The sequence below is a fragment of the Melopsittacus undulatus genome, chromosome 12 (genome assembly GCF_012275295.1).
Source record: "Melopsittacus undulatus isolate bMelUnd1 chromosome 12, bMelUnd1.mat.Z, whole genome shotgun sequence".
Taxonomy (NCBI): domain Eukaryota; kingdom Metazoa; phylum Chordata; class Aves; order Psittaciformes; family Psittaculidae; genus Melopsittacus; species Melopsittacus undulatus.
The window spans coordinates 7,507,365-7,535,008 of record NC_047538.1 but is presented as its reverse complement, the minus strand read 5'-3'; the positions used below and the strand labels follow the sequence as shown (position 1 = coordinate 7,535,008).

Below are 27,644 nucleotides of genomic sequence, written 5' to 3'. Positions count from 1 at the left end.
ACAGTGACTTGCAGCAGCCAATGCTTCCAAAATGACACTGTTTCCCAGCTAAACCGATGGCTGGATAATAGAGTACCTGTGTGTGATGATCTTTTCTATGGCATGTTGTGTTGTAACCTCTGGTCATCATTAAATCACCTCCCCCATTCACAATAACCGTGTTCATTAAGTTAATTCAGTTCTGTCTTCATACTCTCAACTGATGTTCCTGTATAGGAGGTGCCTTTCTCACACTGTATGTCAGTTGTCTCACGTGGCTCCTCGCTTGTGTTGCCATTCCTTAAACGGTTTAAACGGTTTACCCGACCGTTGGAATCCTGCGTGATTCAAACGGGTAACAACCGTTAGCTTCGGTTCCTCTGTAATTACATGGCTCATGCTATGGGGTGACGCGGGTGGTGCCGCTGCCGCCCGGTGCGTGTGCTCGAGGCGCGGCCGATAGTCATTAATTACGGTACCGCCCAGCCGGCCAACGTCATCAGCCCGCTCCGGCGGGCGGAAGTGACATATTTGGCCGGCGCTGCCCGTCGCAGTCTCCGGTAGCGGTGAGTGGGCCCGGCGGCCTCTTCCTCCCCTCCGCTCCCCTTAGGGCCCGGTCGGACCGGAGCAACACCGGCGGCGGGGCGGGGGGGTCCCATAGGTGAACTCGTTCTTAGAGGCGAGAGCAGCGGTGGGCCGTAAGGCTGCGTTATTCCCGCAGCCGTTGATTCCGGTCAGGCTCCGTACCGGGCGGAACGGGGTCTGCTGGGGGTGCTGTATGCAGCGTTCCGTGCCGCAGCCGTACGGACAGTGATGGGCCGGTGCCTGCCGCCGCCGCTGCGGCCTTCTCGGTGGAGAAACGCCAGCCCCTGAGCGTAAACGGCGTTTGGGGTTTATGCGAGCAGGCCCCTGTGCTCATAGCGAAGGGGTGTGAGGTGCCGGGGGTAAAGCGGCTCTTCTGCTTCAGGCTAAGTCCTGCTTCACTTGACTTGAATTGAGTATATTCATAACTGAACTTCCCTGTGTGCACAAAGCCAGTGTAGAACTGCCGTAGGTGATGTGGACCGTGTAGTTTGTGTAGGTTTTATTGACATTCTTCTCTTTTTCAGAGGTTTTTTTTTGTTTTAAATTCCAATGGGTGATGAAAAGGATTCTTGGAAAGTGAAAACTTTAGATGAAATTCTTCAGGAAAAAAAACGAAGGAAGGAGCAAGAGGAGAAGGCAGAGATAAAGCGCATGAAAAACGTAAGCTCCCCTTTGGTGTGTTTCTGATGGGACCTGAGTTTCATTCAGTGTCTGTATCTTCATTTCCTCATGAGAGCAGGGTTTCTGAGTGTTATTTTTTTCATTGTGTGATATAAGTTAATTGCTTTTTGGTTTCCCCCTTTCTTGTTCTCCTGTGGCAGTCAGATGATAGGGATTCAAAGCGGGATTCTCTCGAAGAGGGGGAGTTGAGGGATCACCGCATGGAAATAACCATCAGAAACTCACCTTACAGGAGGGAAGACTCTATGGAAGACAGGTAAGGCTACGAGAATCACTTTGTTATCTTAAGAAGAGTTACTGAATTTAACCTATAAGAAAACGGAGAAGAGGGTTTAAAACTAACTGAGGGGAACAAGTTTAAGTTCTTTAGCAATGCAGATGTGCCATGTGCTGCTTATAGGACATATCAGGATATCTTTTGAGGTACCGATTAAGGTTTAATGGTGTATTGTGTTCCAGTTGTGGCCACTGCCTAGTAATATTTCACTTAAATAAAACTTAAGTTAGACCAGGCCTGCTAAGTTCTCTTCAATGCTTAATTCATCTCCAATTGCTTGTGTATTCAGAATGTGCTTATAGTAATAGCTTAACTTCTCGTCTGCGTGACTGTGATTCTCTGTAACATACTGTTACTGTTTTGGTTCAGGGGCATTATGGAAATAATGTAAATGAATAGGGGAAAATGCATTCTTTTCAAAATGGAGAAGAACTGACCCCCACTGTGCTTGAGAGTCTGTGAAACCTTCCTTTGTTACTTTGTCTTGTGTTTTAGAGGAGAGGAGGACGATTCCTTGGCTATAAAACCACCACAGCAAATGTCGCGGAAAGAAAAAACCCATCATAGAAAAGATGAGAAGAGGAAAGAGAAACGCAGACATCGCAGTCACTCAGCAGAAGGTTCTTATTCCTATTTTGGTAATATTCCTGGTAGCTTCCTGAAGTGAAGCCAAACAGGGACTCTGTAGGCAGTAAATAACACTGACTACAAACCAAAGGGAACCTGACAGTGGATAAGACAGAGGAGTTTAAACTTGTATTATTTCTTTGGTTCTGTGGGAGTGACAGGGGTTTGTGTGTGTTTGAGAGGACAGAAATCACTCTGGGACAGGGACAATGAGTCTGCTTTTACTCTCTGAAATCTGTTAAGCTTCTTTCCTGGCTTCACTGAGTGAGTGAGCTGAGGTATGATCATTCTACATGACTGTAACAGAAAAAAAAACACTCTTTCTGGGAACATCCCTGTTGTATTCCTGTTATTAACAACCTTTTCCTATTTTAATGTCAGTATTTGTGATAGATCTTCCAGTCTTTGAATTTTCCAACATCTTTTTAGGTCAGGTTTTTTCTATTAAGAAAATAGCAGGGAACATGCCAAGAAGTTACCGTAAGCTTCATCCTTTCTAGTGTCGCTTTCTAAAAATAGGAGCACTCAATATTCTGAATAGTAACACTCCAAAATTCATTTTTGTTTGTTTAGGGAAACATGCCAGAGTGAAAGAGAAAGAACGGGAACATGAGCGTAGGAAGAGACATAGAGAAGAGCAGGATAAAGCCCGTCGTGAATGGGAAAGACAGAAACGGAGAGAAATGGCAAGGGAGCATTCCAGGAGGGAGAGGTACATTCATCCCTCCCTGCCCTGTGACAAAGCAGCAGAGATGAACAGCTTCCTTCTCTTAATCTGTCTCTAACCTTTCCTTGTTCTGAAATGACAAGTTCAGAGGAAAAGCTTGTAAGCTCTGATGCCAGTGCCATGTTCTTTGAATGTGTGTTGCCTAATGATAATGTGTTCTTGGCTTTAATGACCTTTGTAAGTGGCTTCATTACAACAGATTAATTCATTGCCAGTGTTCTACTATAATGAAAGAAGTGTGAACCAGGGGATTTATTAACAGAACTTGCTGAAGTTCTGTGTAAACCCTGGGAAGGGGCAGAAGCTTTTGTGGTAGAGTTCATGGACTTTGTCTTTGAAATGCTGTGTTTAAAGCATCAGCTGAAAAGCTGTGAGTCATTCTGACTGATGCAGTCAGTGGTACTGCTAATGCAATCAGATGGCCCTGTAGTTTCTTATAGCAAGAAAGTTTTCCTTCATAAGCTGAGTTTTTAGTGAACTGCAATGTAACAGTGAACAATTGTGTTCTAGAGATCGCCTGGAGCAACTTGAGAGGGAACGAGAGAGAAAAATCCGAGAGCAGCAGAAGGAACAAAGGGAGCAAAAGGAACGGGAAAGGCGAGCTGAAGAGAGACGTAAGGAACGGGAAGCCAGGAGAGAAGGTAAGTGTCTGTATTAATGTTGTTTGGGCTTAGTATCTGCTGATACAGTGGGGAATGGAGGTGTAGAAAACATCTTTTACTTAGGTGAGTGCCAGAGTAAAGAAAGACTATTAAAGTGGGGGGGACCTTCTATGTTGGAGGGGAAAAAACCACAATCTATTAAGTTGTCCACTATCATATGCCTTGAATATCACAACATAATGATCAGTCAGTGAGTCTTTGCCACTCTTTTGGCCTGGTTTCCTGTGGAAACAAGCTTTAATTGACATTGTCTCTGTGTGTGTGTGCATGCGTGTGTGTGTATCTCCATCATAATCCCAGTTGCTTCTGAACTCTTTGGCTGAATCTAACCCAATCTGACAGAGATTGAAGTCTCAAAAGTAAGTGTTTTAAGGATTTGGGGAAATGAATTGCAAAGGGAGGGAGAGAGATCGTGTAAGTACTCCAACCATGAAAATGGCTGCAGTGGGAGTCAGGTGGGAAAGATCTGATAACTGAGCAATTTAAATCAACTTCTATGCAGGAGCCTCACTTTGCATAGCACACAGGATACTTGCAGTCTAACCAGATACTTTCTGGTTAAAGGATCTCTGCTTGTCCCAGCTTCCAGAGGTAAAAATCAGTGCCCATTCCTGTGATCAATTGACAGAGACTGTTCAAGTGGAGCAGAAGAAGCCATGTTATTGCTGCTATTTCTCATTCAGCTCATACCAAACAGCTCTTTGTGCTTGGTATTTGCACTGATACTGCTCAATCTACCTGGCCATTCATTTCAGTTATTTTTATGGCTGTAAATGTTCTGTCAGCTCCTTCTAAACCTGGTTTTATTCTTTGATGCGTTTTCCTGGTCTGCTCACTTCTGTCTTTGGCACTGATGGCTTAGTTTCAGGGTGTTTACTGCGTAATATGTAGGGCATCTTGCTTCTGTTTCCTGTGTATGGCAGCACCTTTCTAAGTAGTACAAACCCATGGATTTTTGTGCATGAGGTAAATCGTAGTCCTTTACTCTGCTAGATCTAGTTAAGCTCCACTTCCACACCTCTCCATTACCCTTTAGTTTTAAGGAAGGACCTAAAGGGTGCAAAGCAGGAGGCTGTGGCAGACAGAAACCTTGTGCTTAGGGCAGGGAGATGTAACAATTTCTTCCGGTTTTGTTTTCACTAGTTTCTGCACACCATAGAACAGTGAGGGAAGAATATGGAGACAAAGTAAAAATGAGACCCTGGAGTCGCAGCCCATTACGACAGCAGAGAGACAAGCTTGAGCAAGGAGATAGCAGGAAACCAGGTAGCATTTGCCACTTCATAATGTCTTTGCCTGGGGGCTAGGACGTGTAGTGTTTAACTTCTAGTAGTAAACACACATCCCTGATACTCTGCTGAAAGTGTTGTCCACTGCATTGGTGGCAAAACTCTGGACTACTCATAAACATGTACTGTCTTCTAAAGCAATGCTGGGTTTGCAGGTAAATATGCAGGTGACAAATGGAGTGAATCTTTCCTTAAGTAACAGAAGTAGCAGTGTAAAAGGTTTCCAAGTGAGTTACTTGGTTCAGTGATGAAAGAAGCAGCTGACTGAATGTCTAAATGTTGTAGTTGGATTCCCTCACAGGTGAAAGGGATTTACACAGCTCCAGTTGGGTTGTTGTTAGGCACTAAGCTACCTAAAAAAGTTACCTTACTGGGATCAATAGAGTTTAAGCATCACTGATACTGTCATCTTGTAGAACACACTAAATGTTTAAGGCAGTATTCTGGTGAGATGATGAATTTTGTTTTCTAAGCCAGAAAATGGTCCTTCCCATGCCTAGGAGGTCCTGACTGTGAGTAGAGAACTTGCACAATTGACAGTAAAGTGTCTTTGGTTAAAGAGGAAAAGCTCCTTGTCTGCCCTCTTAATGTGTGTAGCTGCAAAACTAAGGGGAACTGTTTCATTGCAGCTGATTGCAGAGTGTAATAAGCTGCAGTTCCAGGTGGAGGCAGAGGCAGCAAGTCCTTGGAAGCTGCTGTCTAATCGACCAAGTTATTCACATTTGCTATTTCATGGTGATCCAGAGGGGACTGCATTAGAATAGTAAGCACTGGTAGAAGGGCTCTGTGTACACGCATTAGTGAGACTGTGTTGTGGTGATACTTGTTACCATATTACTTTTTAATTTACTTTTTCTTTTTTAATCAGTCTCATTGGAGCTTTGCCATGTATCCTATTTAAAATCCCCAAAGGGCAGTATTCCACAGTTTTGGCTGTTGGTTCTACTCTACTGCAATTCATAAAAGCTGTTTGTCTTCTGAGCAGTGTGGAACCTTTTTAGCACTCTGTATGTCAAATACAGCACCTTCAGCACCCCAGAAAGTAAAGCAGTTATCTGGGTGTTCAGAACCTTGTAAGTAGAAGTGGTCCTCAGTCTGCACCCTGTTCTTAATTTTTGTGCTCTCAGCAGTGAAAGAAGAGAAACCAGAAGAGAGAGATCCTCTTTCAGACTTGCAAGACATCAGTGACAGTGAGAGAAAAACCAGCTCAGCAGAGTCTTCATCAGGTGATGAAATGCAACTTAGTAGATGTAATTAATTGTACCATTGTCGGGTGAGGAAGCTCTGTGCTAGAGTGTGCCTACTTAGTTATGTGTTTCATCATTCCTGAACAGAATCTGGATCAGGCTCAGAAGAAGAGGAGGAAGAGTCTAGCAGTGAAGGCTCTGAGGAAGAGGGAGAAGAAGAGGAGGAGGAAGAGGAGACAGGAAGCAATTCTGAGGAAGTGTCTGAGCAGTCAGCTGGTGAGTTAATATGAAACAGGTCCTACAATGGTGTGTTACGATTTTGTTTCTCTGCCTTATTGTTTTATTTGAACATTTCCCTTCTCTCCTGGCCTAGGATAGGCTGAGACCTCACAGGCCAGGATAACTAAAAAGAAAAAACCCAAGTACAAGTAATATTCTATCCTTTTATATAGTGGTAATACCAGTTATTTGATTAGAGAACTGAAAGCCATTCTTGTCTTCCTCAATGGTGTTAGGCTACAGTTTAAGTAATTTTATAACATAACCATTACTCTATGGAGAACAAGCCTGCACTTACTTGGGGGGTGGTGAAATGCAAATGTCTCTCGTCATCTGGAATTATTTTCTGTTGCAGATTTGTTTTCCTGCCAGTACCAGTAAAGGAACAGAAAAGGTTTAGTAACAAAGTCTATTTACAGCCATTCTTGATTAGTAAAGGCACAGAATTGTGCTCTAATGGCTGGTATTTTTCTTTAAAATCAGTAGCAGTTCCTAAGCAAATACTCATCAGTTTCCTAACTTTATTTATTCACCTGCCCCTTCCCCAAATTCCCAGATAATTGGCAAGAATTGTATTCCCTGTTTGAAGCTGAAAGGTGCAGTTTTCTTGGATGAGGGGAAGCATTTAAGGGAAACAGAAGTATTAAGGCCACTAACTAGATAGTGAAGAAATGAAGGCCTGGTGAGCTATAAAAGCTTTTCAGTAGTGATCTGCCTTACAAGGAGCCTCAGAAGTGTTGTTTGTTCAGTTGAACTTGTTTATGTTTTGCAGAAGAGGTGAGCGAAGAAGAAATGAGTGAAGAGGAGGAACGGGAGAATGGAAACCACATCCCAGTTGGTACAATGCAAATACCGAATATTTAAAGATGGGTTGGGCTGAATTTTTGCAGCCATAGAAATCTTTCTACAAGTATTGAAAAAATACTTTGAATTTATTTCTTGATGCAGTTTTGCCATCATTCCAAAGCAGAATCAGAAATTCCTTGCAATCTGTTCCAAGGTCTGTGTTAGGAGGAAATCAGTTCTTAGTCTAATGGTGGACTAACATTATCTTCTTTTTCATTTGGGTCTCTTGTCCTGTCCTCTCATCAAAAAAGCTTTGCAATCAGAATGAGAGATGCTGGGTCAGTTTTCTCTTTCATTCTGTTAGTGCAAAGATTTATTCTTCTGACTGTATTTAATACTGTATTTAATACTGGAAGTTGTATGTACATTATTGTAAATGAGTTCTTAAAAGCATCACCTCTGCAAAGAGGAGAAATTTGGCTTCCTATTGATCTTTATTATTACCGGAGCTTAAGTTACATAAGTTGTACACCTGCACCTTGTAATCAGAGTTTTACTACCTTTAATTGTGTAAGGCTGAGCTGAATTGTCCCAAGGGCTCTCTCTTTCCAGAACTGATTCTGACCTTTAAAGTTACAGAGTCGAGATTTGACAGAGATTCAGCAGGAAGTGAAATAGAAGAGGAGGAAGTAGGGGAGGGAACCCCCCAGTCCAATGCAATGACAGAAGGAGACTATGTTCCTGACTCACCAGCTTCCTCCCCCATTGAACTGAAACAAGAGCTGCCCAAGTATCTTCCTGCACTTCAGGTAGAGAATGGCTTAAAGGATGCTTGAAAATACCATAAGCAAATGGATTTCTCTAGCTGCTTTAACAGCATAAACACACTTGTGCCTGAGATAGTTTATGGGCAGAATATGCCTTAGTGATTGAACATCACAAAAATACACATTTCTGTGTGAAATATTGCTCTTTTTGACACGGTAAAAGTGTGATTACTCTCTTAGATATTGCTAAGAAAGCGATAATATGTTTGATACTCCGACATCTTGGTAGTGCTCTCTGAAAATAGATACTTGTGAGAGAGAGGTTCTGTTAATGTGAATAGAAAATGATGGGTGGTTGTTCTTTTTGTAGATAACAGCCAAGTGTAGAAATAGGAAGAGAAATCATGTTTTTATTAATTAAAGGATGTGAAAGGTGTCAGGCTGAGGTGCCGAGCTGCTGCCTTTGCCATTGTGGCAGCCTCTTTGTGGCCGTGTAGCCTCTGCAAAAAGGGAATGAGTGATGAGTTAATGAAATGATTTCATTGATGTACTAAAACACAGACTCTGGCTGGGATTCCTTAAGACCTTAAAGGCATTCCTTAAGACAAGTAAAAAATTAATCCCAAGGACACCTTTCTCATGCAGCATAGCCACATTGTTGGATTATCTTGGTAAATGTTAACTATTCCTGTGAATGTGTTGAAGTTTATGTTGTCTTAAAACACCCAGGCAGATGCTGGAGGAATAACTGGTGTCGATCTGTCTGTTTTCAGGGATGTCGTAGCGTGGAGGAATTTCAGTGTTTGAACAGGATTGAAGAAGGAACGTATGGTGTGGTGTACAGAGCAAAAGACAAGAAGACTGGTTAGTACAAGCGGTCTCCAGTTGTTGCCTTCATGGTATTTAGGACTGCAAGTTAGTTCTGTGCTTTTCACTGATGAACAAAGTATGACTGTAAGGCTTTCTTCTTTATCAGGAATAATCTAGGCTTCTTAATAGGATGTGGACTTTGACATACAGGCTTCACTAGCAGCTGTTTGAGGCAGTTATTTCTGGATTGGGATCTGCTCTAGATAGTCACCTGGTTGGAATCTTTCATAATTTGTTCTAAGAATTCCACCAGGAGTCACTGTGAGTGCAGTTACCGGTTAGAGAAGTCATGAAAGCAGTGAGGATACACTGCAGTGTTTTGTTGTAGAAAGAAATTTCACTCTTCGGTTTTAAAGCTCCTTCTCAAGCACTTTTTGCATATACAACTGGATTTCTGGTTTTTAAAACTCAGTCTCTTTGCTTATCAGGTTTGTAGAGGCAAATGTCTTGAGAATATCTGCAGTTTTAAATAGAGTTGGCAGATGGTAAAGAGAGTTGTGCAAACAACTATGCCCCAAATCAGGCCTAGACAGAAATTAGGGTTATTGTCAGGTTCCAACTGACAACCTGTGATTCTGGTGGGAGGTTGAATTGATTCCTGGATGCCTTGGTGGTTCTGTTTGTTTTAGAACAACAGGACCATTTGGTTTCTTCTGGGGAGTGGAAGGACACAGCTGGTGTTGTGGTTTCTCTGGGTTTACTTGTTTACTGGACAACTACCATGAACTTGTTTCTCTTCTCCCTCTCTGACTTGAGGTCTGCCCCAAGACTAACACAAGCATTATTCTCCACAATAGCATGCAAAGAAGATGTAATTAAATAATGCACTTCAGTAATGTTTTGAGTAGCACCTTTTGAGTTGGGTCTTTAAAAAGAGTTAAACTGCATTTTGAGGCATTTCTGTCTGCTCTGTCCTTCCCAACTATGGTGAGGAATTTAAAGTTAAATATACTTTGAGTTCCTTTCCTGGTGAACTATATTGGAATACACTAAAATACACTGATTGTGTTGCTGGTTTGGATTTCATTCTTTAAACTTGGCAATCTTTAGGTGGTTGTATTGTGGGGTTTTTTTGCTTTTACTTTGCTAATGTGAGATTGACTCTGCTTCTTGGTTCAACATTGTCTTGACTTAAGGGTTTTCATTCAAATCAGCTTAGAGTACTGTGGGATATTACAGTGTGTATTTTATTAGCTGTGTGATGGGAGTTCTGCAGTTAATTCTGTTTCCTTTGCAGATGAGATTGTGGCTCTGAAGCGACTGAAGATGGAAAAGGAGAAGGAAGGCTTCCCCATTACTTCTCTGAGAGAAATAAACACCATTCTGAAAGCACAGCATCTGAATATTGTCACTGTCAGAGTAAGGCTCAAATCCTCTATTTCAAAAGGAGTTTTGTTCTTGGCTGTTAAAATGCCCTATAAAGAAGGTAGCATCCATAGCAGAGCTTGTTTCTGTGAACAACTATATACTATCCATAAAACCATATAGACATGACTCTACATAATCTGAAGTTTAGCAAAACTGAGTTGGGGTTTTCTTGATTTTTCTCTGGATTTCACCAGTGGCAGCTCCATTTATCCTCCTGCCAGTAAATCTCTAAACCTCCTTTTTGCATGCTGTAAAATCCTGTGTACTTGTTTTGATCATTTGTTTCTGTGTTACAGGAAATTGTCGTAGGCAGCAATATGGATAAAATCTACATTGTAATGAACTACGTAGAGCACGATCTCAAGAGTCTGATGGAAACCATGAAGCAACCATTCCTACCAGGTACTGTTTGCCATCATCTCCTATAGTTCTCAGAACTGGAAAACTGGCCAACACAAACCTCAGTGTCCTTGGGCTGTACTGACATCAGTGAACTAGCTTTGTACAGTGACGTGTATTGCCTTGGAATGTCCTAAGAGTGCTCTTTGGAACAGAGTTTTTTGTTGCTTTTTCTCTGTTCAGTCTGATTTTTACCAACACAAGATAGGGTTGTAGGTGGAGAGTGCTGATACACATGGTGACACTTGGCTGATGAATCCAGTTTGCTTAGGGTGGAGGTTCAGATGTGTGATCAAGGGAGTTTCCCCTGTGCTAAACTGGAAAAGAACACTGGGGTTTAACTTTGGCCACTTCCTGCATTTTTGAGGCATTGATTTCTGAGCATTGTTTGGAGCATTCCAGTTATCCAGATGAATTCTGCTTTATTGGCAGCTCTCTGGGTTTAACTGCTCTTGTTCTGTGACAGATTTTTATGGTGCAGTTTATACTGTGCTTTTAAATGCATTTGGCTTCGTTTCACCATTTCAGGTGAAGTGAAAACCCTGATGATTCAGTTGCTGCGAGGAGTCAAGCACCTGCACGACAACTGGATACTTCACCGGGACCTGAAAACTTCCAACCTGCTGCTCAGTCATTCAGGCATTTTAAAAGTAAGAATTACATGAGATCCCACACTTGTACTGCAGAATTACACTGCATTAGAGGTAGGTCAGGAGCTGGGCAGGATGTTTGGTGTCAATCTGCAGGAGGTTTGAGGTGTAAAACATATGGGTGTGAGCTTCGCTACTGAAGAGACTGCTTTGCTGCAGCTGCAAGATCGAGGCTGGGATGTGACCAATAAGCATGGCCTAGTGAATACTGAACTCTTTATAGTGTGATCTCTAAAGATCTGTAGTGTCTCTTGTTGGTGATGCAGCACATGTGTGACAATGTCATTTACTTTTTCTATATCAGCATCACAGTGTTTGAACTGGGGTTGCTCTTTTCAGCTTGAGAGATTGTAAGGCTTAAAAAAGAATCTAAGTCTCTATAGTAGTGCTAAATTGTGCAGTTAGTGGTGGAGATGGAGATTCTAAACCTTCACTGACTCACAGAAATGTAAGAGAAAAGCAGTACTAAGATCAGGACATAGCACTTCAATTTTTACATCCGAGTTCTAGATGCCAGTTATATATTACCATTATTTACATCTTGCAGCTGCTCTTAAGCTTTTCCCTTTCTCATGAAAACTGGACTTTGAATTTTTCCCTTGCTTGCAAAATTGAAGTCAGCATCTGTTGTTGGCTTTGGCTTTGTTTTCACCCTCCCATACAAGCTTTCTGTTGAGATGATCAATAACAGGAGCTTTTATTTGGCCTCAGGCAGGGAAAAATGTTTTTTTCCCCTGCAATGGAAAAAGACAAGGAAGGGCCATAAGAAACAGCAGATTCTGTGTGGCTGTTTCTGGAGGCTGGAAGCTCTGCAAGAGCCAACATGGCTAGCACAAGCTGGCACTGGAATGTTGGAAATGCTACTGATCACCAGTTTTCATTTAGGTTGGAGATTTTGGACTAGCCCGAGAATATGGATCTCCACTGAAGCCCTACACACCAGTGGTTGTGACACTTTGGTATAGGGCTCCGGAGTTGTTGCTTGGAGCAAAGGTATGTTTCTCCTAGCTGATTCTTAAGACTATGTAATTTATGAACAAACTATAAGTATGCTCAATGCTTTATACTGATTTAGAGGTGGAAATTCTGAACCTTCAGTATTACTTTTCCTAATAAGACAGCTAAAAAGCTTCCATCTTCCACAGGCAGAAGGTGGGTGGGTGACAGATGAAGCTTTCTCTGATAGAGTGCTGATGTGGTGGTACTGGACTGGTGCAAGCTGTCCCTGGCACCTTGGGCAGCTGGATTTGTATTTATTTTTAATGCTAGTGTATAAATTGTAACACTGGAGAGCAGAACAAGATAACAGCATTCTGGCAATGTTCCCTACTGGTTACCTATTTTTGTTATGGAAATCCAGATGAAATCTATGGGGCTTCAGTGACAAGAACCGTTCCAGGAAAAAATACTGCCCTGTGCTGTCTTACAATGATGATTTTAATAGAAATTGTTACATTTAAGAGATGTCCCATGGCAACCAGGCTTTTCTCATAGCCTGAGATTGCTGTTGTGGCAAAATAAGGGCTAAAGATCCTGCGAGAGAGTGCAAGTTAGAGTGTTTTGTTGGTTGTGATGCTCTGTGTGTGAGTGACAAAGAAAGGCAGCTTTGGGGAGACTTGTATACATGGGTATTATTCATAATTCACAGTAAATTTAACTTTCATATACAGAAATCTGTGCTTTGGGTGTTGGAATGTCATATATCCCTTCTTTTCAGGAGTATTCAACAGCGATAGACATGTGGTCAGTGGGGTGTATATTTGGAGAGCTGTTAACGCAGAAACCGCTGTTTCCAGGGAAGTCAGAGATTGACCAGATTAACAAAGTTTTTAAGGTAAGGTTTTTAATACCAGTGGGTTCTGACTGACTGGGTTAGAGACAGGGAGATGAGAGGAGTAAGATATAAAAAGTGCTTACTGCTCTCTTTAGATTCAACCTTAATGAAAGACTCATTACTTTTGTTTTACAATACGCACAGTCAGACCATGGTTTTTAGTTTGCTTTGTTTTCTCTGAATATGTAACCAACTCCTATAACTACATAATGAGTAAGTAGAAGGGTTCCCCTCTAGAATGGGTTTATTAAAAAGGTGTCTTAATTTGCAGGATCTGGGTACTCCAAGTGAAAAAATATGGCCTGGTTACAATGAGCTGCCAGCAGTCAAGAAGATGACATTCACTGAGTATCCCTACAACAACCTGCGCAAGAGATTTGGAGCCCTCCTCTCTGATCAGGGGTTTGATCTGATGAACAAGTAAGTAAGTGCTTCATTGTATCACTGGGAATTGTACTCGCATGCTATAACAGTGGTAGAAAATGATTCATAGTGAAACATGGTATTTCAGTGCATCTGACCTTGTCAAAACATGCTGATGCTGCTGAAGCTTGTCTGAGACATCCCTTGCAATGCTATTCCTCACTCTCACAGCAGCTTTATTCAGTGTACCACGCTCTTAACACCTGCTGTTAAATCTCAGTCCAAGATTATTCTTGCACATCTATATCCTAGAAGAACAGAAAAATGTTTTAGTAGTAGTTTTAGTTCATTCATGTCATGTTTAATTACATGGTGAGTCTGCTCTTATGGATCTTGTTAAAACAATTCAATTGTTTAAACAATTGTTCCAATTTCCAATTATAATTGGAAAAAGAGGAAAAAACCCAGTATGTTCAGATATTTAACAGAATTTCCTAATTCTATTAATTAATAGAATTCTATTAAAGAATTAGGAAATAGCAATTTTGTATTTTTTTTCCTACATTTTCCCAAGTTCATGAGTTCCATCACATCTGATGTTCTGGCAGTTCTTTCATCTGACTCTACTGGTGCATTCTGATTGTGTTTGAGTTTTTCTTTACAAGGTTGACAGTGGCTTGAGAGATTTTTATTCTCCCCTAATATTCCCTTTAAATTTCACACCATGAAGTAAATGATTGTTTCAGATCTTAGAACTTTATTTTAAAAAAAGAGTTTTTTTTCACTCTTCCCCATTTTTAAGAGTGCTGCTCCAGGTTTGTGACTGAGTTGTGAATAATTTATTGTCAGTTAAATCTCCTTTCAGAAGGTCCACGTCTTCTTAACAAAGACAGACATCACGTCAGTGTCATCTACTTCTTAATTGCCTTGGTTATGACAGGGCTATGTCTGCATTATTTTGGATAAGAAAATAGTATATTGATGTGGGTCTGGAACTTGCAGAAACACATAAGTGTAAAATATGTTGCTGTGTGGAATGAACAGTAGAGTAAAACATGTTTCTGTATTGCAGTGGTTTACAATACTCAACCGGAGGGTGGCCAGTTAAGTTAAACTGTGTTTCAATATTCTCCTTCCCTGTCTTCCTAATTTCCTCTCAGCTTTCTGACCTACTACCCAGCACGAAGAATTACTGCTGAGGATGGGCTGAAGCACGAGTATTTCCGGGAGACTCCACTTCCCATCGACCCCTCCATGTTTCCCACCTGGCCAGCAAAGAGTGAACAGCAAAGGGTGAAACGTGGCACCAGCCCTCGACCACCTGAGGGAGGCCTTGGATACAGTCAGCTGGTGAGTACAGCAGCTGTCATGGACTTAGAATCACAGAAAGGTTTGGGTTGGAAGGAACATTCAAGATTGTCAGCCCTGTACTTATGGACTTGTAATGTCCTTGGACATGTCCAAATGCTGCTTTAGGAACAGTTCACATGAGCTGCACTGGGCTGTGATGCCCCTGAATCAGACATTTATTTCTCATCTCCTAAAGATACTTTGATGGGTTTTATTGTCATTGTTTAGATTTTGGGGTTGAAAAGGTAACAGATGTTTATTGATAAATGAATTGTGATTGGTTTTTACAGGGTGATGATGATCTGAAGGACACAGGTTTTCATCTGACCACCACCACTCAAGGAGCATCTGCTGCAGGACCTGGCTTCAGCCTCAAGTTTTAAACTCAATGTGAAGAGGATTAAAACACAAAAGAACCATTCATGTGAGTGGATTTCTGAGTGCCCCAGTTCAGTTCTTCACATCAGGGAGAGTAGATTCACAGGGGAAAAGTCAAATGTCATCACAGATGCAAAGGCTCTTGCTGGATGTGGAGTATGACTGCTGCATTCCATTAGAGGACTGGAATTAACCTGAAAAGCCAAGGATTATTACAAAATTTGACAAAGCAAAACTTGAAGTTCAATCCTGGAACAGTTTCTGGTTTATTTTTAAGTTTTGTTGGGTTTATTTTGTTGGTTTTTTTTTCCTTGTAAATTTGTAGAATTAAAATACATTTTTAATTGCTTAACAGGAGGAAGGATTTCATTTCTTCACTTGCAGCAAACTTGGATGGGGGTGCCATTAAGTCTTCTAGAACGTAAACTTATCTGTGCTGACACTATTACAGCATATTGTCAACCTGGGCAAACAACCCTTTCTTACTGTGTTTGCTGTTAGTAAATTGAAGGTGTCTGAATATAGTTCAGGACAAAAACTCCATTCCAGTCCTGAGGTTTCCTTCCTGTTAGGCTTTTGATACTCCTCCCTGGCAGTATTTTTGGGTGCTCTGCTGAGCTGACTGTGGTTTGTTGTGCTGTATACATGTATTTACAGTGGTGCTGGTGTAAAAGGAGTACTCTATTGTTTTGTAAATCAAAAAGATTTCATATGGAGACTTTGAAACTTTATTTTCTATAGGAAGTTCTTTTAAATACACCCCTTTTTCATAAAAAGAAGAGCTCAGTTTTACTGACTGTATAATGCCATATTCCAGTCCTTTCTCCTGAGGAATCACGTTGGAGTCTCACATCCTTTTGGGTCTCTGATTTACAATGCTGCTGTTCTTTTCTGGGAACAGGAAGATTTGGAAAATACTGAGGTATTTGTGCAATCAGAGCTAGGCACCAGTCCAATAAAAGGATTAACTTAAAATATACTGAAACTGATAGAATGTTTATAATTTAAGAGGTTTTTCCTGGGTAAAGGCCTTGGAACTGGAATTTGGATGTACTAAAATTGTGGTAAATTTTGGAACTAGTTGGATTTGTTTGGTTTGGGGTTTTTCTGTGGAGGAATGCAGAACTGTTTTCTCTTTAGGCCCAACTGGTTGTCTGGTGCTGAAGGAAAACCAGTTTAGTACTGGCCTGTTAACTGAAATGTACATGATTTTAGCAAGATTTCCTCCTAGGTGGACATCAGTAACACCTACTACAAAGCAGGGTGTTATTGCAACATCTCCTAGAGTACAGGAAAAGAGAACCATGGGCTGTGCTAAGAGTGTGCATATTTTGTGTTTCAGGCTGTGCATCTTTCTTGCACTCTGTGATTTATTTCCTTCGTACCTTCCTTGGCATTGCTGCAGTCAGGGAAAAGGCTGAACCTAAGGAAAGAGCAATGCAGGTGCTTTAATCCTGCTAAATGTCTTGACTGTCAGGAGTTCCTTACTGTGAGGGAATGCTCCATCACTGTTGACACTGGAGTGCACTGGGTGTTGCCAGCCAATACTAACAAGATTTTCCTGTTGGATGTGGCACATTTAGTTCATGGTTTGGTTACTGGGGGAGGATAGTGATGGAAATTACCTCATCTCTGTTGAAGGTGGCAAGAGGCTTATTGATCAGACACCTGAAGGATACGTTAGAGCTGCTGACAGAGGTAAACAGCCTCAGGGATGAGATTACATGAGTAATAAATACAAACCACAGGAAAGTGGGTGGAGGTACAAAAGGTGTCCTGTGGATACTGGAACTAAGCCTGTCAATATGTGGAATGGCATCATTAGAAAGGGTTTGGTGACAAATAAAAGGTAATATTGGATCTTATACTTTTTTCAAGTTCTGCTATTGCTATGTACCAGGATCTAAAAGACAAAGGTCAGCAAAACACTTACAGAGTGTAACTGGTTGTTTTCCTTCCACAATACCTCTGCCTCCATTGCAGCAGCTGGGCCAGCAATCCATCCATCAGTTCCTTTGATGAAGTGACATTCCTGTTTTCCAGCAGTCTGTGGAGTTTCACACTTTAACTGCAAAATCTGATACTTCATAAAAAACAACTCTTTTAATTCTCTGTACAGAACATACTTGATAAATTCTTTATCATTAAAAGTAATTTGGAAAAGTTTTACATTCCAGTCATCAAGTCTCAGAGTCTCTTTTGCCCAGGGTGTGGAAGCAGCTGATGTAGAATTTCAATTGCACAACAGGAGATTAAATATAAAATGCCAAAGAAATGTTCTGAATTTGAAGCAGAACAAGCAGAATTGAAGCTCTCAATCCTCTGTTAATGCTTCAGTCTGATCCTCCACGAATAAGTAGTCAAGATTCTTTCTTTTTTCTTTACTATACAAGTGTAAGTTCCTTCATTAATTGCATTTGCAATGATGCTCATGTGATCTTCATTTAAGGATAAGTAACCTGGATATGAGTATTCCAGAAGCTCCTTATCTTTATACCAGCTGTTGTAAGGAAAATAATAGAAATTAAATTAAGCTCCAGAATGCATTCTATCAGTTAATACATGGGAGTGGTTCTTCTCCTAGTACATTTTGCTGAATAAATGTACAGCAAAGATGGGACAAAACAAGGTCAAGTTACAACAGGGCACTAAACTGAGTAATTCAGGAGCCTGAATCTTACTGAATGTTAATGGGAATTTGGGTCCTCAGGCTAAAGTAACCCATGGACTCTCAATTTTTGATACATCCAGAAATAACACATGTTCATCAGTAACAGCTAACAAAGTATTAACTGAAAGGGTAAATGTAAGACTTACAAAACACAGGCCAGGGAATTTGAACTGACTTTAAGAATTACCTTTGTGCTATAGGTAAATGGATTTTATCCTTTTTCAACCCAGCTCTGCTCTCAGACTCAGTGCTTTGCAATGTTGTGATGGTATCTCTAAACTCCCTCCTCACAGTGAGCCTCTCTATTCTAGTATCAGATGGGACAGATAAACTCTGTTCTTATTTACATGGTTTTGCTATCTTTCCCTCTCATTTTTGGTATGTAAACTGTAAAGCTTCCTAAAGGACTAGAGGAAATGACAGAGCACTTACTAAACTTTGCCTTTCTTATGAATGATTTTCTGTCCACAGCGGAAAGTGACGTTCCTGCCTTCAGAAACAGTCTTGGTTTTTGTCCTTGGTGGGGGCAGAGTCGGGGGGATTGTTGGAAATGGGAATTCTGTCCACCAGAGAGGAGAGAAAGAAATGGTAAAAGTCAGCATATCTCCTGGCTGAGCTCCTGGCATTCCAAAACACAGAGTTATGTTATTACCTAAGGAACAATAAAAGTATCAACTTATAAATATATATATTTATATATATAATTCCTACGGAGCAGTTCTTGGGCAGACATGTAACATATTCATGTGCAAAGGTAACAGTTTTGTGGCATGTAAAGTGACAGGTAGATAAAAATCAACTTGCCCATTTCATATGTATGGAAGAGTGTACGTTCAGTGTATGAACAGTTCCCTAGACTATAAGGCTTTGTAATTATATGACTGCATCTTTAGCATTAGTCTGGTCTAAAATAATACCTCTGTCTTGGAGGAAGCAGTGCTAGTTACATGATCCATCTTCTTAAGGTGCATAGATATTATCTGAATTGCTCATATGCGCTCCTGAGCTCATGTGGAATTAAGATCCTGCCTATCCCTGCAGTAGACACCACTTCTACCTCCTCCCTCTGTGCAAGCCCCCCCAAGAACAGCAGAAGACAAGAGCCATACCATAGCAGAAATCACAAGTAGATGGACAGTGCTTTTTCATCAACTTCCTGCGCTTCTCACAGAATCCTTTTTGTGCCCATGATGGGCACATAAATAATCTGTCTTTACATCCTGAAACAGGAGGAGACAAGGCATTGGAAGGACTAGGGTAGACTCTTCCTTCTGAGAAACAAATGGACATTTCACCTAAATCAGATTGTTCAAGGTAAATGGTAGAGCTGGGACAGGAAAGAATCTAAACCAGGAGCATATTCATACATATCATACAATAAAGAATACAATAACTAGATAAAGCAGGGTGCCATTATGGTATGCATAGCAGTTACAATATTGAGCAGTAGCATCAGTGGTTCAAGAGTATCTGTTTCTACATCCTACACTACGTAATCTTTGAAGAGTAACAGGCAAGTATATCAGAGCTTGAGAGAGTCTTGGCCACAGCCAGTTTGGTTTACAGATATTTTCATCATCTTCGATTTATTAATACAAGTCCAACCAAAAGAGAACACAGAGTGGACTGAAACCTCCTGTCCATCACATCTGGAGTGAGCAGTGCTGGAAACAAACAACACTACACCCCCTTTTAGCTTTGCATAAAAAGAAGTAGGACTGCTCCTGTTCACTGGCTTAAGGCCTAGTCCTGCCAAGTGCTGAGGGTCTAACAATATGAGAGCTCCACAGGATGCAGCTGACATCAGACTAACCTTTGCACAGCACAGCCCAGAGCAGAACCCTGCTTTACTTACCGTAAAGCCTGTGAATTCCCCAGACTTCATCCTGAGAGATGGTCTTTTTCCCAGTCAGCGTGGCATTGATGTGCATGAGGGCATTGGGGTTCAGGGAGTGCATGAGCCCCAAGGCATGTCCTATTTCATGTGCTGCTACATGCACCAGGTCTGTAAGCCAAACACCTGGAAGAGAGATGGAAAACCAGCTGTTAGTGTGTGGTGAAGTACATTTGCCAGTCCTGCTGTAGAAACAGAGGTTTTTTAGATTAGAACCATACAGTCTTATCAAAGATCACCCAAGTTTCATCATCTCTGTAGCTGTTTGGGTGCAAGCAGATGAGCCAATTACTTCCACATGCTTCTCATTTCAAACAGCAGGACAAAAAGCAGCACTGCCAGACTACAGGAAAACTGCTCTGAACAAGTATATCTGATATGAAAGCAAGTGGCCTGTGTAACACTTAACTCTGGTCAGCTTTCCACTAACTTTGCTGTAACTGGAAGTGGCTGTTAGAGAATGAGATTCTTAGCTGGAATATTCCAGTCTGAAGGAGCCTCCAATTGACCTCTGTGTGCCCCATAGCCTGTAGATCAAACTCGAGTTTTGCAGTAGCAGTTTGAAGCCTGTTTCCAGCAGAGAGGGCTCTTAAGGATGACTCACAAGAGGTGCTATTGCTGACGTCTGTCTTGGTATCTTGCACAATTACAGGCCATGAGAATTTCACATGATTCCAATCTTAAATTGGACTGCTTATGGAAGGAAATCATCTGGAAGGGGCAGCTTGCACATGTAAAGTATCAGTGCATTAAATAGGAATCCCCAGTGGGTGGATTTTTTAGGGCTCTTAAACACTTCTGCTAAATCTCTCTGACGTGACTTAGAAGAGCAATGATTTTGTTCTGCTTTGTTCTCATCCTCCCTTATGCCAATAGAAGTGCCTAATTCAGTCTGGAAGGAGAGTCAGTCATTGTAGACAAGTAGCAAGCTCTCATACTGGCCTTCTGAAGTCAGGAGCATTGTTACTGTTCACAGAGGTGACTGAACTGTAAGTGAATCAACTGCGTGACTGTCTCTATGTAAAATGAATGGAGTTACATTGCCACAGGAAAGAGGATTCTGGTTTATTTTATAAGCTTAGTAAAACTTGCCTAAGAATCAAGTTTTGTAGGGATCTGTGCTTGTTTCAAGCAGCTGCTGGTAGAGTAACACAGCCTAGGGAAATACACTGTCCCCTGATAACTCTGTAACTTCGAGGCACAGGTTTGTTACCAAACTCCCTGATTTTTATTATCCCTGACAAACACCAATTGCCACTTGATATAATGAGCAGACTTAGGAGTTTGATGGAGAAGGACATAGTTTCAAAGCTGAGTACTTATAATACGTGATCTAATCAGTTCTTTTCTTAATAGACACTGACATTTCCTGCTTTAAAAAATCATCTACTAGGTCTTTATCCCAAGATCTTACCTGGAAAACAAGGACAGAATCCCTGTATGTCACCTAAAATCTCCTCTCTGTTGAAAAGCAGAATTATCTTCCTTTCAAATGAAGTACTGAGTTGGCTGTACAGTATGAACTTTATTTGCTAGTTAGCCAGGACCATCTGCTTTTCATTTAGAGTTAGTTTTGATATTGCTTAAAAAAATAATCAAGAAGAAAATAACCCACCAAGCTGTGACACAGACTCCAAGATGTCTATAGACCCAGGAGAACTGCAATGCAACAGCCATGCCAGCCAGCTGAAGTAATAGAACATGGGGCTTTCTCAGAGATGTGCCTGCCTCAGCAGAAGCCAGATGTCATCATTATTAAGTCCACTACTCAGAAATGGCACTGCCACCAGTCATGATCCCCTACAGCAGTTCAATCACAGAAACAACTTCCAAAGCTACAGAAAATCACAATCCCTTCTGCTGTGTCTCTCCCAGATCAGGTAAATCCCAGGAAAGGAACTCATCTAAATCCTATAGGCATTCATTATGTTCTCCAAGACATGTTACCTTTTTTCCAGCTGAAGCGGGTGTTCCCCAGTATCCAGTATTCGTGGTCATCAAAGTGGATTTCCCCGTTGGGTGGGAAGAAGGCATGGGCAAGCTCCCCCGTTGTGCCATCAAAGCAGTGGTGAATGAGAGACTCCAGACAGTCCGTGTGGTTGATAGAGTAGAAGCCTGTGGAAGAAGATGATTTCGTGTATTTAGCACGGTAAGCCCAGCAGGATACAACATCTGTAAACTTGTGGGTTAGTAAAAATCCCTGCTGATATCCTGTATGTTTTCCAGCCTACGGAGCCACAAAGGGAAAAATAAATGCAATCCATTGTCATTGCTATGTGATGCAAACTGTACTCAGTCCTGTGAGACCCCAGATGTAGGTTTCCAGTGGTCACAAATGAGTCTACTTTTCCAAAAGGAACATTGAGCTCTTTTCGCAACATCAGTTGGAATTATTCTTCATTTGAAGAGGAGTTGGACAGCAAGGTCCAACCCCAGGGTGGAACTGTTCCCCTCTTACATGTAGATAACTAGATAACCATAGAGTCATAGCTGCTTCCCATCTTTTTGCTAGCATTGTGATAGCATCACAGTGTAGCATGTGTCCAATGGGATTAGGCCACCTGGACTCACACGTGGCAACAGGACAGGCCCCTGGGAAGGCAAATCACATGTCTGAGGAGCATCACACAACATGAGAGTGAAGAGTGCGTTGCGAAACAACAGTAGATGGACTGGTTCTGTCAGTGCTGCTGCCATCTGCACAGGAAATCATCATTTCACACAGACCATAAATACAGCAAGCTGGAATCCATCACCTGTTCTTTGTCTCTGTGCAACCCTGCATATGTCATTCACCTTTCAATGTTCAGTTTCCCCACCTGTGGAATAGAGATAAACCTGTCCCAGTGGCAGATTCTGAGAATTCTTAATGCTTGTCAAACACCTACAGCTTCCTGACTGCAGAAAAGTGTTAATTCTGATACTAACGTTTACTCAGAGCAACTGAAAGTAGCTTCTCTACCTGACTGAGGGCAAATGATGCCCCAAACCTTATTCAAGTGGCCCTGCTGAATCCACATAGCAAAGACAGACCATCTCCTGCCTCCAAACTTCTGGGTTATGTACTGAAACCCTACAATCCCTGATGGAGTTAACACACACAGTGTCCCCACCCAGCCTTACCTATTTTCAAGTCACTCTCCACGTGCCGTGGCACTTCTCTGAAGCTGAAGGGTGAAACTTCACTCCACATTCGGAAAGCAGCTGCCAGTCCCCTGCGTGTGTCCCTGGCGTTTATGAGGTTTCTTGGGAAGGACAAGATTCTGTAGGGACACACAACAGCTTCAGGGAAGTGCTCTTCTCAAACATCAGCAGAAGGCTCTCAAGGCAATCAGACAATCAAGCCTTTATATTCACTCAAATAGGTTCAAACCAGAAGTATCTTGAATTCAATATCAAGATGATTTAATAACCCCCCCACAAGGACTAATATATTAACGATACTCTTTAACATCACATGCTCTGGACTACAGTCCTCAAGATCATCATTTTAGATTAGATTCTTCTGGAAAACTATCCTACTATCTCCAGTCTGTTGTGCAGTGCTGCTAGAAGAGGAAACAACTGCATGTCAGCAGTGGGAAACTCCTGTTTGTAACACTCAGACTACAATGAGTGTATGTGCCATGTATGTGCACACACTGAGTTGTAACACAGGCAGAATATCAAAGGTCTGGTAGTAAAATAAGTTACTTTATTTGAGACAAAAATTGGGAGAAAGACTCAAGAGAGGTTTTGCTTAGGCCACAGGTATAGATACAGCTGAACCGTAAGAATACTACTGGTGCAGGGTGGCAGAACCCCTGTTTGTACCATGGAAACATACAGATGGCTCCTAGAAACTTACCTTGTCCCCAAAGAAGATCTGCATTCAGGAAATTGCCTGAAGTGTAGCAATTGGGAAAAGCTGTGTATATTCTGCTATCCCCTCTGGTTGTGTTTTAGCTATGCTCTTTATGTTCTCCCTTCGGCCCAGCACATCCTAAAGGGAGCAGAAGGTTTCGTATCAAGCCAGGCTGTTAATGAGTGTAAACCTGGACAATTCAGATGGGATGAGTGTAAAGGGAGATATATTCTCTGCTCATTGTGAAGGAGTTGGGTTCATGCCAACCACTTGTTCTTTGTCTTAGAGGCAAAACTAACCCCTGCTGTCCATAGGAAGGTCAACATGTCCTGATCAGCACTGCAGCATAGAATCATAGAATGATCCTAGCTTCTAATATAGTGACAATGCTTCATGTGATCCACAGCTGAACTAAGATGTGTAGCATTTGAAATTATTCCTATTTTAGAGTGGCTTTAGGAACAACCCACTCAACTAGCAATACTCGTCTGGTTAATATTTACATCCATGGCAGGAAAACTCAAGACACCGGCATCACTTAGTGCTAATACAAATCCATACTTATATGTCAAGTTGAAGTGGTCCCATTTCAAGTGTCCTGGGGTGATGGTGTATCGTTTTCTCCGTGCTGGAGGCCGAGGAGGGAAAGCTGCACTGTGTAAAGCAGAGGCACTCACTCCCTGAAGCCCAGGTGATGTGGCATCTTCCTTAAAAGACAAAACAGGAGGACTGAGCAGTTTAAAAGAGAAACTACCAGGTATGTGGCATGTGGAGGCTGGGGAGAACAACCAGTACTTCCTTAAGGGTGTCCAGGGGACAAGACTAGTGCAGCAGCTGTGCAAAGTGTGCCTATTCCAAGTGTGCTGAACAAAACCAAGGCAGGAGAGACAGACAGAAACGAGGCCTCAGTAGGTTTCTGGCCACAGCCAGTGCTGCAGCTCTTCCTGGAAAGTTTTCATTTCCTCTTCACTTTGCTATTGCTCTCCAGCTTCACCACAGGAAAAAATGAAAGAGTGGATAAATGAGTAAAACAGGCAACTCTTTGTGCAGAGAGCTCTTCATAGAGCTACACTGGGGATCTGAAATGCTTTCAAAGTAAATAGGAAACCTGGAAACCCTGGAGTGCATTTAAAGCCATCATACAGTAGAAGACATCAAATTTCATGACACGTCCAACTCAAGCTAGAAAAGCCTTTTTGCCCTGGGTAACGGAGGTAAAAGAATGGGACCCAACACTGTTCTCTAGAAGCCTACTTGCTCTGCCTCCCCTCTTCAGGTCTAAGACACTGAGTATCTCCAAGTCATCTTTGCTCCAGAGGCACCAAGGCACTTACTGATATGCACAGTGGCAACATTACAAAAGCTGCACCAGTACGTGTTTGTTCAGCCTCACAGCACATTCTACAGAAAGCAGGAGCTTTGTGTTACTCATGGAAGAGCTGAGGCTCTGAGAGTCAAAACAGCATCTCTCTGGCCTCACAACAAGCCAATGGCAAGAAAACACAAGGAGCCCAAAGCAGCAGCTGCCAGGTACTGCCCAAATCACCAGCACCTCTCTGTGGCTAGTCATCACTGGCAAGAGGCTGAGGGACTCTAGCCTACAGGCCACCAGGCTCCTTTGCTCCCATCTGTGAGCTGCAAGTTTCTACCTTGTTCTCATCTCAGTATCTTTCTTTTGTAGGACAGTCTTAGTTTTTCTTCCAGCTCCAGCTGTGATTCTGACTCACAACATGAAGTCAGCAGGAACATGAGGAATGCAAACACCATAGAGCATCACCTATGAAACAGAGATGTTACTTAATACTTTGACTTCTAAGCTGCAAGCTTTTGGCAGGGTATTAGATCACATTTGTGGGAGCCTTCAGATGCCAATTCCCTCTTGAAAGAACACATAGGATCACTTTTCCCTTTTACCACTTTGCTGTATTAAGGGATCTGGCTGAGGAACACATACTTGTAGGTTTGCTTAGCTCAAGGCCTGGCCCCTTCTTCATCAAGGCACACACACATGAAGACAAACTGACTGCTGCCTCTTTCCCTTCACTCCAGTGGCTTTTTACCTCTGATTCTATGCTGTGAATATCATTCTGCCTTGATATGAAACAGCACAACCAAGGTGGTGAAGGATCAGCTAGCCTGTGTCTCAATGATCTGCTGGAGCTGTAAGAGAAGCCATTGACCTTAAAACCCTGAGGCCATAAGTGCTGAACAAGTGAGGGAAAGAAAGTCATGTGTCCCTCAAATACAGACCAAAGTAAGGGTGACTCAGGGCCAAGAACAATCACTGCAACCTGTATCTGACCCAGTCACTGGATCAAGATGGTTGAGTTCTCTTGCTCAAACATTCTGTTGTTCTCTAGCCTTTGTTCCACCTCCCACTGGTGCAAAAGGATGCTTCTAATTAAGGAAGTCTTGCAAACTGAATTGGGAAGGAGGGGGGTACCACACATGCTCAGAGGTAGGATGTGGACAGAAATGGGATGACCTGGTTAAAAATTTCACAGTGTAATTTGGATCAAAAGGATCTGCCCGGATGCCAAAGAACCAAGATTATGGAAATACTGGAGAACAGGTCAGCTGCTCCCAGTTGGGAACTCATGTGACTGTGGGTTAAGGTCTCAAACATTCACAAAGCTTAGAAGGTACTAAAGGGTGTTTCAATTCTCCATCTCAACCACTGCAATAAACACCAACATATATAAAGGCAGACACTGGCCAACATCCCTGCTCTATACTATTCACCCTGTGCACTCAGACCTCCATTAATTTCCTTCATGGAGCTGTGATGAATGCAATTCATTCCCCTCTCCTCCCGCAGTCATGCAGTTCCACTCTAACTAAGCAGTAACATAACTGACTTAGCACCAGTTAATAAGAGTCCTGAGCATACAGTGCAAACCAGTGGTGCTATTGCCAGGATCTTCATAGACAGCAACAGCAGGAGAAGATGTGAGCACCTAAAGACTGGGTTGTCTTGGGTTTTTTTTAAACTAAAGTTAAAATTAAGCTAAAAGCAAAAGTGAAGATCAGCTTCTGAGAGTCCCAGAGCCTTACTACAGCTCTTCCTTAATCCCAACCAGTCTGTCCTACCATATCTTGCTAAAGATGGACCTTGAAAGAGTGTTAGTATCAGTTAATGGTCTCTGTAGGTTCAGTTTTAACTCCCAGCTTAGATTCTACAGCATGAGTCCTGCCTCTGGAGTTCCTAGGAACTGCTGCTGCAGATATGAGAATACATGCATGCCACATCATACCAGGCTGGGGAAGCAGAGGTACTCAGAAGAATAGCCAAAGCTCTGAGGAAAAATATCCCAAATCTTTTGTGCATTCACTGTTTGGCTGCCTGCAAGCTGCACACACACCTCTAATGACCTGGTTCTGTTTAGATGCATAATTACCTCTTAGGATCCTTTGCAAAAAGGGATTCAAACAGCCACAAACAGACCCTGTTGCCTTTACAGCTATTTATATACTGTTTAGATTGCTTCCTGAATGTATCCATCTTCTAAAAGAATACACATGCACATATGTTTGATATCCCCACTCCCCTTTCAAGCATTTGAGAATCAGATCCTTTCTCCTACCTGACTTTCCCGAAGTGCAGCTCCAGCTGGATCTCCCACAATAGCCAGAAAAGCCACCACAGGGAATATGCATAAAAATCCCACCATGGTTCTACAGCCATTACTCTTTTTCTTGTCAACCAAGAGGAAGCTCTTCTTTCTGTCTGCAGAAAGCTCTTCTACTTGATCCATGTCTTTCCTGAATGCTTCTTAGAGGGAGATGTGACAGATACTAAGTCATTCTCTTCACAGAATGCATTGGTAATCCTTTTGCATTTGGAGCATTTGTGAGCAGCCCTGCAGTGACTGCCAAAGCTGTGCAGAAGCACTGGAGTTTCAATAAGCTTTAAAAAAATTAAGAAAGAAGAGTAGACTTTACATTAAGCTGCTTTCCAATGTGCCAAAGATTCTCTCAGCCTCTGCCAAGTGGAATCATGTTACTGCAGCTGAAAGTTGGGCTGGCGGAGGAGAAGCAGCAAAGTGAAACAAGCTGGGATGGACATGAACTCTTTTCTTTAACTGACTGTAATCAACAGAGGACAAATGTGCAGCTTTATGTAACAAAAAGAATTGGGGGAGGGGGTAGAAAAAGGAATCCAGAAGCCAGCATCACG

At 42.0% G+C, this 27,644-nt stretch overlaps 2 protein-coding genes across 10 annotated transcripts; one reads left to right on the top strand and one right to left on the bottom strand.

Moving 5' to 3' along the window:
• The first annotated feature begins 496 nt into the window (after positions 1-496).
• Positions 497-17,227, top strand: LOC101878391 (cyclin-dependent kinase 11B). 7 transcript variants are annotated; one of them, XM_013127647.3, is made up of 20 exons: positions 497-545; positions 1,089-1,224; positions 1,386-1,501; positions 2,018-2,142; positions 2,723-2,861; positions 3,387-3,517; positions 4,682-4,804; positions 5,958-6,053; positions 6,162-6,290; positions 7,066-7,131; positions 7,719-7,888; positions 8,620-8,710; positions 9,954-10,075; positions 10,381-10,486; positions 11,012-11,133; positions 12,019-12,126; positions 12,851-12,967; positions 13,239-13,387; positions 14,491-14,680; positions 14,971-17,227. In XM_013127647.3, exons 2-20 carry the CDS (start codon positions 1,114-1,116, stop codon positions 15,061-15,063), a joined length of 2,304 nt encoding a protein of 767 aa, XP_012983101.1. In that variant the 5' UTR covers positions 497-545; positions 1,089-1,113; the 3' UTR covers positions 15,064-17,227. The 7 variants fall into 7 exon arrangements, with proteins under 7 accessions (XP_012983101.1, XP_012983100.1, XP_030900162.1 ...); XM_013127646.3 differs by having other exon boundaries at positions 7,713-7,888; XM_031044302.2 differs by having other exon boundaries at positions 5,955-6,053.
• On the bottom strand, positions 14,878-27,644 carry MMP23B (matrix metallopeptidase 23B). 3 transcript variants are annotated; one of them, XR_004079901.1, is made up of 9 exons: positions 27,052-27,644; positions 24,029-24,174; positions 22,747-22,886; positions 21,571-21,738; positions 19,585-19,749; positions 18,839-18,949; positions 18,162-18,288; positions 16,992-17,558; positions 14,878-15,252 (listed from the first exon to the last, which is right to left on the bottom strand). XR_004079901.1 is itself a non-coding variant. In XM_005143622.4 (8 exons), the coding sequence occupies exons 1-8, from the start codon at positions 27,220-27,222 to the stop codon at positions 17,384-17,386; spliced, it is 1,203 nt and encodes a 400-aa protein (XP_005143679.1). In that variant the 5' UTR covers positions 27,223-27,644; the 3' UTR covers positions 14,878-17,383. The 3 variants fall into 3 exon arrangements, 2 of the variants coding, with proteins under 2 accessions (XP_005143679.1, XP_005143680.1); XM_005143622.4 differs by having other exon boundaries at positions 14,878-17,558; XM_005143623.4 differs by having other exon boundaries at positions 14,878-17,558; positions 24,029-24,170; positions 27,052-27,643.